General features: G+C 33.1%; 2 protein-coding genes across 2 annotated transcripts; one reads left to right on the plus strand and one right to left on the minus strand.

Annotated features, from left to right (window-relative positions):
• Positions 1 to 461: 461 nt before the first annotated feature.
• LOC114193455 (UNC93-like protein 1) lies at positions 462 to 2,691 on the plus strand. The gene is made up of 3 exons (XM_028083263.1): positions 462 to 1,159; positions 1,358 to 2,066; positions 2,393 to 2,691. The coding sequence occupies exons 1-3, from the start codon at positions 694 to 696 to the stop codon at positions 2,559 to 2,561; spliced, it is 1,344 nt and encodes a 447-aa protein (XP_027939064.1). The 5' UTR covers positions 462 to 693; the 3' UTR covers positions 2,562 to 2,691.
• Positions 2,692 to 11,650: 8,959 nt separating this feature from the next.
• On the minus strand, positions 11,651 to 14,431 carry LOC114194391 (L-type lectin-domain containing receptor kinase VIII.2-like). The gene has a single exon (XM_028084577.1). The coding sequence runs from the start codon at positions 14,286 to 14,288 to the stop codon at positions 12,264 to 12,266; it is 2,025 nt and encodes a 674-aa protein (XP_027940378.1). The 5' UTR covers positions 14,289 to 14,431; the 3' UTR covers positions 11,651 to 12,263.
• Positions 14,432 to 14,644: the final 213 nt, after the last annotated feature.

Here is a 14,644-nt window from a genome sequence, read left to right on the forward strand (position 1 = left end):
ATAAGACTTTGAAAAGGTATATTATAAAGTATACCGATGCTCTTCTTGCAATCAATTATATTTCTTGTCTTATATGTAGTTAGCAAGAAGAAATTTTTCACAAATAGAAGACAATCTGTTCACATTTCATTGGATAAATATGTAAAGTTAGGAAATAAGTAAAGTTAAGAAATGCAGAGGAAAATGGGAATCATATATACCAGATGCATGGTACAAATTCTTCAGTAGGGTCAATCAAATTTTCCAAAGTAGAGTTATTGGTTATATTCTTCAACATTTGGGTTGGCTATTAATTGAGGTTACAAATTAGATTCCGTGACAGATATGGAGTTTTTGATTCCTTTTGCAGACTTTGTAAGGAAGATAAGCGAATAAGGTAGCTGATGTTGATTTAATTTGTGAAGTTTCTGACATTACTTTATGTTTTTCTATCTTCATTCTCCATGTAATATATAAAGTTTTCACTATGTTAGTTTTAGAACTGATATTTTCTATGATAGTAAAAAGTTTGTATAATAAAACATTGAAATTGGTAAGAGTGGAAGAACTTACATAATTTCATAGTTACATTGTTCAGTTACACCTTATACTCTATTTTCATTGTTTATATATCAAATCAACATAGTCTAAAAACTCCATTATCTTTCTCACACACTTACACACTACGGCACCAAATTCAACTCCATTTTCCTAATGGTTTCCAATGGAGATGAAGAATCAAGCAACCAAGTCCAACAATCTGAAACCTCAAAAAGTTCAGGATTACCCTTTTTAAGGTACAACTCGCCACTAGTTCAAGTGATCCTGATTGGTGTTGTCTGCTTTTGCTGCTCCGGCATGTTCAACGCCCTCTCAGGAATGGGAGGTGGAGGCCAACTGAACCACACTGCCTCCAACAACTCCCTCACTGCCCTCTACACCACTTTTTCCATATTTGGCATCCTTGGCGGCGCCATCTACAACATCCTAGGACCTCACCTCACCCTTCTCGCAGGATGTTCCACCTATGTCCTCTACACTTCCTCCTTACTCTACTACAACCACCACCACCACCAAGCCTTTCCCATTCTTTCCGGTGCTCTCCTTGGTGTCGGAGCAGGCCTCTTGTGGGCAGCACAAGGTGCAATCATGACATCTTACCCTCCAGCCAACAGAAAAGGTATTAGTTTGTTGATGACAGAGTAAAATATCTTAGCTTTATGGCTTTACTCAATGATATGTGTTGTCCTATATGACTGAAGATAAGATCAAATTTAAATATTTAAATATATAAATGATGCAAAAAGGAAAAAGTTTTATGTTGACTGTTTGACTAATATTCTAAACATACTGAGTATCATACTGTTACGAATGAAAGGGACTTACATATCTATTTTCTGGAGCATCTTCAACATGGGTGGAGTGATTGGTGGGTTGATTCCTTTGATCATGAACTACCATCGTAGTGAGGCTGCTTCTGTGAATGATGGAACCTACATAGGCTTCATGTGCTTTATGACAGTGGGGACCCTCTTGTCGTTGGCCATCTTACCTGCATGCAAGGTGGTTCGTGATGATGGCAGTAGGTGCAGCAGCATGGTGTACTCCAATGTGTCCACCGAGTGTGTGGAGGTTCGCAGGTTGTTTTCCAATTGGAAAGTGCTTCTTATGGTTCCCGCAGCTTGGTCCAGCAACTTCTTTTACCCTTACCAGTTCAATGATGTGAATGGGGCACTGTTTAATCTGAGGACCAGAGGGTTCAACAGTGTGTTCTACTGGGGGGCTCAGATGCTGGGTTCTGTTGGGATTGGTTATGTGATGGATTTCAGCTTTGAGAGGAGAAGGGTGCGGGGGTTGCTGGGAGTTGTGGTGGTTGCTGTTCTTGGGACTGTGATTTGGGGTGGTGCACTTGCTAATCAGCTTAGGTACAACTCCAATGATTTTCCAGAAAAGTTGGATTTTAAACACTCAGGATTTGTTGGACCTTTTGTTTTGTACTTTAGTTTTGGATTGCTTGATGCCATGTTCCAGAGCTTGGTCTATTGGGTTATTGGAGCCCTGGCTGATGATTCTCAGATCCTCAGCAGGTAAATTAATTCCCATGAAATATTACTAAGAATTGTTTTTTCATCGACAAATGTTAGTTAATAGTATTTTGTTAGCGAAAGAGTTGATCTCATGATCTTTCTCGTTTAAAGTTTTCAGACCAATCTTAATGGTCGGTCTTTACTTTTAACTTTTACTACTGAAGGAACCTTACAGCTCCATTGTTGAGAATTGTGCTTATAAAGTTATGAACATTGTTTAATACAAGAGTCTTCTAGTGTAATCCATATACATGTTTTACTGCTATCATGTTAAATCTATAAACATAGCTTCTGATAATTGAAGTTGTGTAAATATGTATATACAGGTACAGTGGTTTGTTTAAAGGAATACAGAGTGCAGGGATTGCTGTTGCATGGCAAGTAGATGAACACAATGTGGGTTTGATGTCCCAGTTGATAGTGAATTGGGTGCTCACAACAATAAGCTATCCGTTACTCTTTGTTTTGGTCATGCTTGCTGTGAAAGATGAATAGGGAGAGAGAAACCTGTCATGGATGTTGATGATGATATAACAATGTCCTCTTCATCTTCATGTGTTGCTTGTAAATTTCCTTTTAGTTCCATTTGTTGAAATCAATAAAGAGTGTCTTGGAGTTTGATCAATTCAGATAAAACAACTTTGAGTGAAAATTACTTTTTATTTTTAATGTAAATATTATTTAAAAGGTCAAGTATGTTTTTATTCCGTGAATTTTGAAGCGAAATTAAAATTTGTTTATATTTTAAATTTTAATAAATTTTGATCTCAAACTTTAAAAATAAATTAATATAGACATTTTAACTCAATTATGTTAAAAAAAAATTTATGTGTTGAATACATTTTAGGTTAGTTTTTAAGTTATTTACATCATTTGAAAGTGTCAACTAACGTTGTTTAACAAATCCAACAAAATTAATGTGATTGGATCAAAAGGACTATATTTATTCATTTTTAAATTTTAAAGACAAAATTGTACCAAAGTTTGGGTGAATTTCAATTTCGAAATAAATTTTAGAAACTAAAAATATATTTAACTCTTATTTGAAAATCTAGTAGTTTCTTAATAATATATAAATTTTTTTTTTGAGATCGAACACTAATTGCTTTAATTGCATAACTACTAAAAGGGAAAATGCTATAGAATACAACCTTACTTCTTAATTAATATCAAGAGACAACAATAACTTAAATTTAAAGTAATAGGTCAAATTACATTATTTTGAATTTGATATGCTATTTGATACATAATTAAAATTGTGATAAGAATTTAAATTTAATCTATAATATATTTTTTACTTTTTAATATAAACCAATGAATTAATTATACAAACATTAAATAGGCTTAGGCTAGAAATCAATATCATTAAGTAAAGATTTTATTAAAAAAAAAACATGGAGGACCACATCAAACCCATGATAAAATTACATCACACACATAGGCAAAAAAAGAAAAACTAATATGAATATACTAGGTAAAAACATGAAAAAACCTTTAAAACTCATTTTTTTCAAAGTCTTTGGGTATTAGGTTTTTTTATAGTTTGAACTATCTCATCATCCTCTTTAGTATTATAATCTTCCCTTCCATCAAGCATATTAGCCCATTTAGAAGTTAATTTCAATTCCTTTATAAAACGAACTTTCTTAGACATCAAAGAATTAGGAATTGCTTCGAAACTACTATGTGGTGAACGGATAAATGTCAAGTTTACTTATAATTGTATATCATTTAGAAAATTATCTTGTATTAATTTAATGTGAATCTTAGTAAAACAACCCATTTTGCCTTTAATTACAAAATGAGGAGTAAAGAAGTTATAATTAAAAAGTGGTAAGTGATATGTTTATGCTGTTTTTGCAATAAATTGAAGGAAATTAAGAAGTTGATGTTAAGTCTCAAAGTTGACGCTCAAGTTTACTTATGATTGTATATCATTTAGAAAATTATCTTGTATTAATTTAATGTGAATCTTAGTAAAACAACCCATTTTGCCTTTAATTACAAAATGAGGAGTAAAGAAGTTATAAAAAGTGCTAATTATAATTGTATATCATTTAGAAAATTATCTTGTATTAATTTAATGTGAATCTTAGTAAAACAACCCATTTTTCCTTTAATTACAAAATGAGGAGTAAAGAAGTTATAAAAAGTGCTAAGTGATATGTTTATGTTGTTTTTGCAATAAATTGAAAGAAATTAAGAAGTTGATGTTAAGTCTCAAAGTTGATGTTGTGCATTGTAAGGCGGTTTGCTAAAGATTCAAATATAAGTCATATGGCTAAGCAGCGATATTGGCGCTGAGCTGCACATGAAGAAAGCTCCACTATAAAGAAACTTGAAGCTCCGATAGTTATGCCTAAAAGAAAACCCACCTCGAGAGGAAAGCTCCATTGTTGACTACCAAACCAAAAGCTCAAGCTTAGAGGAAACCACTGATAAGTGTGATAATTACCTATTGTTTACACTTCTTAGAACCTCTTAATTGTCTTTTATTCATGTATTTTTGTGTTAATCTCATGAAAGAATTTAGGATTTTGTTATTTATTTCAAAAACATGATTACTTTGATGTTTGTGGACTTTTGTAGAAAAGAATGGAAGATTGGAGAAAAATTCACTAGTTGTTGCCTGGAGCCACTAGCCCAGCTAACCAGACACACTAGCCTAGCGAACCAGACTCACTAGCCCAGTGAGGAAGGCTCTCTAGCCCAGCGAGAATGAATGTTGGCCCAGCGAGTTTATCTTTTTGCTCAAACATTAAAAGTGTCGAGACTCAAACAGAAAGGTAGTTTTTGGTGGGAGGAACACTGCTGGAACTCAAGACGAAGGCAGAGACATTCCTGGAGCTTAAAGGATCGATCTTTCTTCATCCATTCTACCATTCCAACTCCATTTGTGCTCTAGATGTATAGGAGTAGCTAAACTCCATTTCATTGGGGTTGGATGTAATGTACCTAAACTCATTATAGTTTCATCTATGCAATAGAATCTCTTTCACTGCTTTTGTGTTCTATCTAAATTATTTTCGTGCATGATGGAATATCTATGCGTTTTGGGTGGTATCTAATCATTGGAAAGTGTTTTGGAACCCTAGACATGGATAGAACAACCTAAAGGTTTGGTTCTAGACATAGACCAAAGCTTTTGGTCATTTTAGACATCGTTTTTAATGTGTCTTTTGTGTTTAAACCTCTAAGGGATTAGTAATTTTTACATAAAAGTTCAAAACATACCCCTAAAGGATTAGGGATTGAATACCTTTGATGTCAATGCTTGAGGTAGATGAGAGATTTATATTGTGAGGTGCTTGCTTAGAGTTTTGGTCATGAATTCCAACCCCAATGAGTCTTTGCCTTGGTATTTTATCACTTTAAAATTTAGAAATCCTTATGTTTTCACTTGTTTCGAATTAATCAATGGTTACATTCAACGCTTAAATTAGTAAGTACACCTAGTTAACTAAACAAACGCAATTCCCGTGGGAAAACGATACTTGGACTTACCATTTTTATTACTTGCATGACTTGGTACACTTGCCAAAATCTTAACAACCACCTAGGGAGGAAACATCATGGATAACCAACATCTTTGAGTTGAAGTGGCACATTATGTTTTCATAAAAAAATATCATTGCTTTGTTATTTGTATGTTGGTTTTAAAGATTGACTTAACACTTCTGTCCTAGAGTTCTTAGGCACATATTGTAATATCCTTAGAGAAAACCATGAGAGAAGGAAGGCAGCTCCTTGTGTTTGTATTAGAGATCATTATGAAGACCTAAACTCTTCCTAGTTGGGATTGGATGTAACTTCTCTAATGAAATAATTAAAATAAAATGCTTACATTATCAAAAAAATTACAAAAAAAATACCAAATAACCAGAACTTTAATTATTTAATTCTTTTTTTAAAAAATTGTCCAAGAAATAGAGCTCCACGTGTCTGGCTTTACGAGTGGGTGTGCACAACACGCACCATTTATCATCTCCTTCATGAGGGTGAATTAGAAAAACGTGACCCAGGCCTGTTTTTTGACTCAGGTCAATTATCCCTCAAATTGATTTGGGACTTTTGACCACCTGATCACGGGGTCGAAAAATTGGACCATTCCGCTGTGTAAATACCAATTAATGGAAAAAATAATCTAAGATACAATAACATAGTATATTCAAGTATATGTTTAGAAGGAATTATGTACCCAAGGATTTATCTCTTTATTGTTCTTGAAGTGCATGTGAGAGGATACTCTCTCCCTGGTAGGTTATTCTCACATAAAACAGAATACACAAAAACGAATCTGACTATATGTTTACATACCAAAAAACTTATTAATGGGGTATCCGTTTTCTATCCTTATTAGCAGAGACTAAGGACCGCTCAAGAAGTTACTGAACAATCAAGTTCATCACAGACCGTTCACTGAACAATCTTGTCCCAACCATATAATTAAATAGATCTTGTCCAAACATTTTCCAAATTAAACAAAATAGAGGCAATTTCTCATACTCCACATCATTAATAAACATAAATCTTGAATTACCAAAAAAATTTAATTATGCAAATCAGATAATAAATCATCAACCAATACATATGCAACCAACCTTTTACGCCCCCTCCAACCTTCTTTATACAAAAAGTGAAAGTAATCGTAGTGAAAAGAAATATCACATGTAATATTAAAGACTTGGACAAATAGAACCACTCAGATGATACCCATTTTTGTAGATGTGTGTCAATTTGGTACCCGTTTTTTAAAAAATTGTCAATTGCATCCAAACTTCTAAAAAAGTGCTTTAATTAGGTCCCTTTCAGACAAAAATTATGAACGCCGATAACAATGTGCCACAATGCCACAAGTCCCTAGTGTGACACGTGGTATTGTCAATATCACGTGGCAATGCAATGTCACATGTCAATGTCACTGTCAAATGTCATTGTGTTGATTTTAATTTAGTCTCCATATACGTGTTCTTGATTCAATTTAATCCATACTTATGTGTCTCTAATTAATTTTGTCCCAATTTTTTTAATAATTAATTTATTTTTTAATCCTATTTTTATAAGATTAAAACTAATTAAGTATAAATATTTTTACAAAATGAAGTATTGATATTTACATTGTTTCTCTCCAATTTCAGGCCAATTTATTATTTGTATAAATGTCATACTAATATTTATTATTAAAAATGACCTTTTAACATATTACATTATTGTATATTATTAACTCATGTTTTGTTAATTATTAATTTTTTTTCAAAATAGAACAATATTATCTCTCGCTAATTTTAAACCAAATTTTTTAATTGCATGAATGTTATACTAATATTTTTTATTAAAAATAACTTTTACCACTAAATTTTAATATAAATATTAGTATTTAATTTTGTAAAAAAATATATTTAATTAGTTTTAATCTTATAAAAATGGATTAAAAAAGATTTTAATTATTAAAAAAATTAGGTCAAAATTGAATGAGAGACTCGTAAATAGAGAATAAATTAAATCAATAAAAAATATATAAGAATTAAATTGAAATCAAAACAATAACATATGATAACACTAACACGTGAAATTATTTTGTCATGTGACAGTAACAATGTTACGTGTAACACTAGAAATCTAACATGTGTCAATTTTTGTATTAAAAAAAAAAATTTGACCGACATATGATACACGATTAACTGCGTTAGTATGTGAGAAGGAACTACTTAAAACAATTTTTAAAAACGAACTAAATTGACACAAACTTACCAAAATATATATAATCTAAACAGTTAAACGAAAAATATAAAACGTGAAAGAAGTTATACTTATATAGTTCACCACCAGAGTGTAGCCCTGAGCAAGCGAAACCCAGAAACGCAGTTGCGGCAGACCTAGGTGTTCCAAAAAGAGCACCGCAATAGCTGCAAGATTCAGTGTTCCAAAGGCGATGCAGATTCTGGACCAATACTTGAAAAACTACCCACACACTACTAACGCACCCATGTCAACACACTCTGCTCCAATCAGTAAAACGTGAATCTGCTTCACCTCCAAACCCCACACCTAATTCATCCACCCACGTCAACATCCTACCGCCCCAACCACAGAACTTAGCCTGCACGCAAATTTTCTTCTATCTTCAAACATTTTAAATAAAGAATAAACTTAATGCATCTTCTTACCCAACTATTGGATTTCATTGTTATTATTGTGGAAAAAAATACCACTATGATAAAATATGACTCTATCAACCAATTCATTCATAATTCAATTTTTTTTCGTAACAGGAACTATTTTAAATATTAATAAATTTTTATTTATAAATTAATATTTAAATCGATCAGACTAATTATTTTTATTTTTTAAAATTGATTATTTATTTAGATATTTTTTATAATATAATTTTATTGAATTGATTATATTAAATTAAAACTTTAAAATTTAATGATAAGAGATAATTTTCAAAAGTTAAAAAAATTTGAAAATTATATAATGAAATAAAAGGTTAAATATGTTTTTTATATCTTAAATTATTATAATAATTATTTTATTTGGTATGTATTATAAAATTTTTAATTCATACTTATGATATATTATATTTTAATAAATATATAAAATTTTGTCAAGAATATTTATTTAATATTTTTTATTTAAATCAGATTTTAAAAAATAGATTTCGACCATCAAATGTTGTTCTCAAATTTTTTAGATTAAAAATAATTTGAAGGACTACAATTTTAATGAGAATAACATCCTTATATTATATGACAATAGTGTTCCTATAAATATACCTAAGAATTCTATCTTACATTTTAGACGAAATATATTGAAATCAAAACATCATTTCATTAGGGACTATGTGCAGAAAATGATTATTAACTTAAAAGTTTGTCTCAATAAATGATCAGTTAGTAGATATATTTACAAAATCTCTTGTTGAAAAGCGGTTTAATCATTTGAGAAGCCTTTAAGGCATGAATTTGATAAATGAATGATTAATACAATGTAATGAATTATTAGATGCATTTAAGTATGTTAGACCCATTTTAGCTAGTTAGACCCATTTCCGCCTATTAAGCACATATAGGTTGTTAGACGCATTGGAGCCTATTATATGTTTTTAGCCTATTAGACCCATCTAACTCTATATATGGCATGTAGATGCATTAGACCCTTATGTGCACATATATACATGTTACATGCATTTCATGACATTTTCATAACTTCGTGCATTGCATGCAGACACATGTATGTTTAATTTTAATTGATATTGAATATTTGTGTGATTGTTATTATCACTTCAGTTTTCAAATATTCTTATACCATGTTTCCATATTATAAGTGTGAGAAAACATTTTCCTAATTTTAACTCAAATGCGAAAATATTGTTTTTTTTTTTTGAAAGGTTCTAATTCTACTCTTAAAACAATTTCAAATATTTCTATGTTTTTCACTCAAATTTAAAAATTATGTGTTGCAAATTATAAAATATTTCTTAAAGTGTCTAAGCTACATCCTTTTCAAAATTTAGCCAATACTTATAGAAATCATTGGTTACCTACATCCACACATGTCCTCTCCTCTCCTTCTTGACTTAAGAATCTTCTTGAAATTATGAGCTCCAACAAAAAGGTTATTCCCTCCACAAAGGAAATATCCTAAAACATGTCCATACATAAAACCTAGTGTACAACCAAAATTTTTTACCCATAGGCTTCCAATATCTACACCATCTGCAAGTGAAGATACCTCTGAATCCTCCATGTCACCAACCAAAGAACCTGAGTCATCCCAAGTGGTTGTCCAATTCCCATATAAGTTTCCTAATCCACCAAATATAAAACTCCTTGAACCAAAAAATGGTAGATATTCTAAAGAGGATTCTCGAGATGACAATAGCACAAGAAAGAAAATACATCATTCAAATGCTCAATTCATATGAGGCCAAACAATAAGAACGAGTTGAACATGTTTCCTATCTCATGTTCAACAAAATCAATGGTATGTTTGTGAACATATTTTACTCTCGTGATATCATTCTCAATCCACCCTCACCCAAGCCTTCATCGTAGCTATGATGAAGTCTTTCACCTTCAAACTCTTTTTTATGCTAACAAAAAGGGGAGACGTAAAGAGAGATAAAGAGAAAGAAAAGATGCAAGGTAACAATAGTTTTGGTTCTATGTTTTTTTTTGTTCTGAAGTTTTTTGAGGTTTTTTTTGTTTTAAATTTCAAAATTTCTAGTAACAATTGTCTTTCGGTTATTTGGTACATTTTCATTTAATTTAAATAATGATTATTTCGTTTTGTTTTTTATTTTGCTGTGTGATGATCTTATGATTATTTGCTAATATATGATCAACTTATACTTTGACACTTGAGATTCTGATTATTAATCATAAATTTTGATATCACAAATATAAAATGGTCTATTGATAATCTAACATATTTTGATCTATTTTATTTTGATATGATAATACGATTGATCAAATGTATGTTTTGATATTAAATGGTTTGAATTACTCTTGTATGGTTTTGTCATCATAAAAAGGGAGAGATTGTTGGAGTAGATGAGTCCCATTAACTAATATAGTTTTTTATGATAACCAAACAATCACTCTATTAGACAAGTAAGTTTCTGGTTAGATGTGAAGCAGCGTTAAACGAATAAGAGAGAACATCTAACAAATATAATGAGGTTAATGAATTGACCAACATGGTTTGAAGATCAAAATATATGAATTTCATTGTCGACTACCCTGTTCAATGATTAAACTCCATATTTCATATATGTTAGCAAAAACTAGAAGTATAGTAAATTCAAAGGCCAAGTCTTAACATTAGACGAGTATGGATAATATACAAGTCAAGCTGTTAGATGATTACATACATGATACTCACTAAGTTTGAAGCATTAGACAAATAAAGTCTTTAGATGGCCTATTTGTCTTCGAGTAACACAAGGTGTTAAGCGACCTAAGTAACAAAAACATTAGACAACCAAGGTGTTGGATGGTTTAAACAAAAGAGTGAATTAAACATGCTTTCTTATCTTGAATGCTTTATTCTATGAATGATCATATGAATTGATATATTGATATGAGTATTTGAAACAAAGAATTAATGATATAAGCTATAACATTCAAGAAAATATATCGTGATAATTACATTTGGAAGAAGAAAGTTTTTTAAAGAAACGTTTAAATCCAATGAGTATTAGGAAATGATTGATGAACGAATTGTTTGATTGAATGTGAAATATTATTGCTCGAACAATTCAAATGCAGAAGCATATTGCACAAAGTTTTCTTGACAAGACAATTGTAATGTTCAAGATAGAACATAATTTAGATCAAGTCAGAACTCAATCATAAAAGGAAAAAAGATATCTTGAAGAGCGTTAACAAATTTAGAATTGAAGTATTGAAGAACGACGTTAAAGATTCAAGCTGAAAAATCATCATTTCCAGAAGAATCATCTCCAATTTCTGTCATTGCAAGAGGCACCGTTTCACTAATCTTAATTTCCAGTTTGTTTCGCTACCTTAGCAATTTCCATCGCACCTTCATAATCCCTACTCCCTCACCAACAATAGATAGGACCGCACAAAAGCTAAATAAAATCATCATTATATCAAATAAAAACCGAAGACATATTGTAAGCTACAGCACATGCGATTTAAATGCTATATGGAACAACCACCCACCCACCAAAATTAATATATTTTCATCCTTACAAAATTAATAATGCATTGTGATTTGAATTTTAGACCCTCTACTTTGTGCAAAAATGATAGACAGACATCATCACTAAAAGGCTAAGAAGAAGAATTCTCAGTGCCTTTTTCAGTGTTACCTTGACATAAAAACACACTTGAGCTTTGATTCATACAATTTAACCTTTCTTCATACATTATGCTTTCCCTTCTTACCATTTTCAACCATCTTTCACTTGCCATGTAGCAAGAGGACTGTAAATAGAGGTACAAATCCTCCTACATCGAGCTTTGAATCTTCTAGAGAAATGCCAAAGCATGCTGAAATTGAATACCCCAGGCTAAATACAACACAATATTTATGTAGCATGTCGCAAACACACAAACTTTAAGCACTTGCAGCATTTGGAAAATCAATCCATTGTTGCAGGCTTAAGAATGGTCCCTTCAACATTTATTCTTACATCTCCCACGTATTCATTCACCAACATCATGCCTAAAAAGTGCAAGAATATGTATTGCAAAGTCCTGTGTTGGCGCTATTATAGGGGAACAAGGAAACAGGGCGAGTTTTTGGCAGTTCAGGAATGGGCTTATCCATGTTCAGAAGAAACTCCACCACTTGCTCCATTGAGGGTCTTCCTTTGTTCTCATTTAAGGTGCAAAGCAACCCAATTTCGAGAACACGAATTGCTTGCTCCAAGTTGATCAATGATCCCATCCTTCTGTCTACCAGCTTAACTTTCTCATCAATCTGATGCAAGTTCCATGCATAATCCAATAGGTTCCTCTCTTCTGGATTTCCCTCCTGTTTCTCATCCCTTACCCTTCCAGCTATCACTTCCAACACAAGGACACCAAACTCAAACACATCTGCACCATGGCACACTGCTGACTCAAACTGTTTTGATTCTGCCCCCAACAGCACAAACCCAAAATCACCCAAAACAGCTCTGAAGTTGACATCTAGAAACACACTGCTGCATTTCAAGTTCTTGTGGGCTAGTTGCTTAGTGTGGAGGAAGCTCAAGCCATCAGCTACATCCTTAATAACTTTGAACCTCCTAGTCCATGGAAGAACACCAGCCCCAAATAACCATTTGTCTAGGCTGCCATTGGGAACAAAGTCATAGACCACCATGATTTCATGGTTGTCTTGACACCACCCTCTGACAGGAAGCAAATTCGGGTGGCGAACATGGCCAATGACTTTGATTTCCTTCAGCAAACGCTTCTTGTCTGATCCATGTGTGTTGAGAAACTGATTTGAGAACCTTTTCACAGCCACCTGGCTTCCATTAGAAAGCTTTCCTCTGTAGTATTCTCCTCTAGAATCACTGCCAAGCAACTCTATCTCACTGAACGACCGAGTTGAAGATGAAAGCTGAGAAAATGTGAAGCGGCGTGGTTTGTTTGGAGGCCTTGGCAAGTGAATCTCTGTCTCCACTGAAGTCTTTGTCTTGGAAGCATTTCTCCTGTGCCTGCTGATGAAGTAGAAGCCAAGGAAAAGAGCCAGAGCCAATGCCACAGAACCCATAAAAATCAAAAAGCTTCTTGGTGGCTCATTCTTAGAAGACTTCTTCTCAGTAGTTGGTGGTGCTGTACTATTCTCAAGTAAGATCTTACCCTGGCAGGTTTCAGATGAAGGGAAGCGAAGAAAAGCTTGGCTTACAGAAGTGAAGTTCCAAGAGAGTATGTTGTGGATTTGTGTATGGTTACCAGTGGAAGCTGAGAACCCCACAAACATGTACTCGTTAAGATAAGGAGAGAGATCCACAGATTCTGAGAAGATAGGTGTGGAAGGATAATCCTCTTCATTGGCCCTTCCAAGACGAATGTCCATTCTCCTCTGAGGACCATCATAGGTGATCCAAGCGCGGTGAACAAAACCATCCTTAAGGGAAACTCCAACGTCAGAAACATTGATAACTTTGGTAGACACTATGGTACCTAAGTTGATGCCAACATGGTTGTCATTAGGATCTCCAAACTCTGGGTTCTTTCTTGTGTCAAACTCCACTGCCACTGCCTTGTAGTCATTTTCACAAGCATCATTGAGCATGCCAAGCCATGGCCCGGGCCTTCCCACAGTGAACTCATCAGGGACAATGATGAAAGTGAGGCCACTACCCCCATATGCAGCTTGCTCAGAGGCAGTGGAATTGTTGAGCTGAAAAGAGAAAGTTGTTTGAAAGGAAGCTGGGGTCTTGGTGGTTGGATCTAGCAGCCGAATTGGGAAGGAATAGATGCCTCTACCAGCTTGGTGTCTTATGTCTGCGTATTGTGACTCATCTGGGATTTGAAGAGAACCCTTTTCATCTGAGAACTTAGCACTCCCAAGAAGCTTCACGTCATGAACTAGTCTGGGGTTGTTGCTGAAACTGAAATTGTAGAAGGAGAAGTGCTTTGTCACATTAATTGGAACATCAGCAGCTGAATGAACTGCAACTGGGTAAGCCAGAACATTAAACAAACAAAGTAAGAGGAAGATGTTGCATAAGGAAGAAGCCATTGAATGCATAGAACAAACAAAGGATGTTCCAATAATTCAGATGATATGGTTTCTGGCAGTGCTAATAATTGTGGTAGTAATGCAACGGATAAAGTTAAGATTGTTGAATTAGGTGTCAAAGGCTAATAAACCAGAACAGAAGAAAACAAATATGATTAGACTATGAATTGGACTCAAGCTGAAAAGATATTAAGTAATTGAAATTATGTGATGTAAATTATTTTGAAGAGGAAAATGATGAAGGGTGATGAAAGAAAGTTTGATTAGTATCACTCATATTACGGAAGCAGCACAACCTGCTATGTGGGGTCTGATATGACATTGAGATATGTGAGGTGAAGAATTGGTTGCTCAAAATTGCTGGT

Source organism: Vigna unguiculata, chromosome 8, assembly GCF_004118075.2.
Source record: "Vigna unguiculata cultivar IT97K-499-35 chromosome 8, ASM411807v1, whole genome shotgun sequence".
NCBI classification, from domain to species: domain Eukaryota; kingdom Viridiplantae; phylum Streptophyta; class Magnoliopsida; order Fabales; family Fabaceae; genus Vigna; species Vigna unguiculata.

Excerpts from the sequence above, each read along its gene's own strand:
- LOC114193455 (XM_028083263.1), top strand. The coding sequence starts at position 694 with ATGGTTTCCAATGGAGATGAAGAATCAAGCAACCAAGTCCAACAATCT. Across the intron at positions 1,160-1,357 it reads CCCTCCAGCCAACAGAAAAG|GGACTTACATATCTATTTTC; the intron begins GTATTAGTTTGT and ends TACGAATGAAAG. Across the intron at positions 2,067-2,392 it reads GATTCTCAGATCCTCAGCAG|GTACAGTGGTTTGTTTAAAG; the intron begins GTAAATTAATTC and ends ATGTATATACAG.
- LOC114194391 (XM_028084577.1), bottom strand. The coding sequence starts at position 14,288 with ATGCATTCAATGGCTTCTTCCTTATGCAACATCTTCCTCTTACTTTGT.